A 2500-nucleotide genomic window follows, 5' to 3' on the forward strand; every position below is an offset into this window, starting at 1 on the left:
TTGTTGTTGTTGTTGTTCTTCTTCTTCTTCTTCTTCTTCTTCTTCTTCTTCTTCTTCTTCTTCTTCTTCTTCTTCTTCTTCTTCTTCTTCTTCTTCTTCTTCTTCTTCTTCTTCTTCTTCTTCTTCTTCTTCTTTTCTTCTTTTCTTCTTCTTCTTCTTCTTCTTCTTTTCTTCTTCTTCTTCTTCTTCTTCTTCTTCTTCTTCTTCTTCTTCTTCTTCTTCTTCTTCTTCTTCTTCTTCTTCTTCTTCTTCTTCTTCTTCTTCTTCTTATGCTTCTTCTTCTTCTTCTTATGCTTCTTCTTCTTCTTCTTATGCTTCTTCTTATGCTTCTTCTGCTTTTTCTTATGCTTCTTCTTATTCTTCTTATTCTTCTTATGCTTCTTCTTCTTATCCTTCTTCTTCTTATGCTTCTTATTCTTCTTCTTCTTCTTATGCTTCTTCTTCTTCTTCTTCTTCTTCTATTTCTTCTTCTTCTTCTTCTTCTTCTTCTTCTTCTTCTTCTTCTATTTCTATTTCTTTTTTGGTAGTTCCTTCAGACCTATTCATATCTTATGAGTTGCTCCAAACAGTTTTATTCAGCTGAAGGTTTGAGCCCTTCTCTGATCCAGAGTTGCACATGACTTGAATAAGATCGTCTTTGAATATATTTGTAGGAATATCTAACTCCTAAAGGGCTCGGGTTCCGAATAGTGACTGTAATAACAGCGACTGACAATAAAGCGACTTCACAATTGCGATTCTTTTAAAACAGCGACTATCACAACAGCGACCACATGATAGCGATTGTATTATAGTAGCGATTGTCATAACAGCGACATCATCGCATCAATTGCGTGAAATTGCTCAGTAAAAAAAAATTGAAACCAAAGGGAATCTAAAACAACATTTCATTTGGACTAGCTATAGAAGTCACATGATTTAAAAAGAAAAAGTCTAGTCAAGCCAAACAACAGAAAGTCATCAAGCCTTGCAATAAAAATCAGTCATCAAGTGATCAAGCCACGTTTATTTCTAAATTGTGAGCGAGGGCTCGAAGGAATTGCAGAAGATCATACTGATCTCGATTTTGCTGTACAGCAGTGATTCGTGTGTTCATTGTCACGTATCTTTTCATTCGCTGAGTCAGGTCTCTGCCTTGTAGGAGCTGGGTTCGGTTTGTCCGTTGAAGGGCTTCCTCCCGTCTTAAGGCTTCGATGAATCGAAAGATGGTAGGATGATGGGTTTCCGTTGATCCCTGAAAAGCATTATGCCAACTCTCCAGCTGGTTGTTGGTTCGTGGCAGTCCTGCATCTTGTCTGGCTTTCACACTCCACATATGTACAGGAAACAATGGCTGTCGTCTGTCTCCCCGTCTGTTTCTCCGCCCCACGTAGTTGTCTTCGAAGTAATTCACGAGAGGCATTACTTCTGCTGGGTAGTCTGCCACCAATTCATCAAAGGCATCGCTCACTTCACCCACAGGTAGAAAGGCAAGAGCAAGGAGCATTTTCAGTGCCATCCGAATATTTTCGTCTTTCAAAAATAACCGTTGCAGTCAGTTTTCCTGAATCTTTCTCCAGAGCGATTGTCCCAGGTGAAAGTAACAGCCGTAAATGTGCGTTTGAGGAAATGCTTCAATGAGTGCAGCTTTGGAAGCTAGTTCAAAGTCGATCTGTACACTTCTTGGAGCGAGTTCAGGTTTCAGTGATTTGATTTCAGTCCACATTTGAGAGTATGTGACTTGTTGCTTATTTGGGAGTAGAACAAAAATCCAGGGAAGCACACTGTTTCGTATCAAAGGATGCACAGTGTATACTTGATAGAAAAGGGATGGTGACACTTTGAATGTACCATCACACATCCAGTGTTCAGAGTCATGTAAGTTCTGAAGAAACTGATCTGTGCAGAAAATAAGCATCCGATGAACATCTCCACGCCCACTGTCATGGAGCAGGAAGCTACGCTGGTCTGTTGTTTGCCTCAACTTATCAGGTATGAACAGGTCTCCAACATTAGCAGGATCTGGGGGGCTGTTGTCTGTTGCTTTCCTTTTCCGTCTGATGGTTTGAAGCAGATTTGTGGAAGAGCAAACAGCTCAAAACTAACATAGTTATCCTCTGTAAGTAGACGACGTCATACATACTCTTTTAATTAACCTTTCCTATTTAGAGGTGTTTTCTTACTCTAAATAAAATCACCTGGCGGCAACTATAGTGTACGTAAAGATCAAATAGATCAGACTAATGGTTAATCGAGCTAGGCTTTATTCCCAATCTTTGGTAGGGTTTTCCTTAATGTAAAATAAATCACATGTGGATAGCCAAAATATTAACTTTAATGGATTCTGTTTGGCTGATGAATGACCCTGAGTCTATCCCACGTTGTTTCACGAGTTCATGCACGGAATTTCTGTACAGGAAAACATATTTGGAAATTTTGATGTTCATTCCATGTCCTCTAGTTTTCCGGCCTTACGACGTTAATATCACTGTGTGAATTATTCTGAATACTGCAAATGCGT

The 2500-nt window shown here is 39.4% G+C and overlaps 2 protein-coding genes across 2 annotated transcripts in view; both read right to left on the minus strand.

Moving 5' to 3' along the window:
• Positions 1-994: 994 nt before the first annotated feature.
• Positions 995-1498, minus strand: LOC143038291 (uncharacterized). Its single transcript, XM_076207312.1, has one exon. The coding sequence runs from the start codon at positions 1496-1498 to the stop codon at positions 995-997; it is 504 nt and encodes a 167-aa protein (XP_076063427.1).
• A 36-nt stretch (positions 1499-1534) lies between these two features.
• The window catches only part of LOC143038292 (uncharacterized), a 25823-nt gene continuing 24857 nt past the window's right edge, over positions 1535-2500 (minus strand). The window contains exon 4 of the mRNA XM_076207313.1: positions 1535-2036. Coding sequence (XP_076063428.1) covers positions 1535-2036 — 502 coding nt within the window. The remainder of the gene's footprint in view (positions 2037-2500) is intronic.

This window comes from Oratosquilla oratoria, chromosome 24, assembly GCF_046742065.1.
Source record: "Oratosquilla oratoria isolate Oo_2021 chromosome 24, ASM4674206v1, whole genome shotgun sequence".
Lineage (NCBI taxonomy): Eukaryota > Metazoa > Arthropoda > Malacostraca > Stomatopoda > Squillidae > Oratosquilla > Oratosquilla oratoria.

What these genes read in the sequence shown, in the direction of transcription:
- LOC143038291 (XM_076207312.1), bottom strand. Translation starts at nt 1,498, where the DNA reads ATGGCACTGAAAATGCTCCTTGCTCTTGCCTTTCTACCTGTGGGTGAA.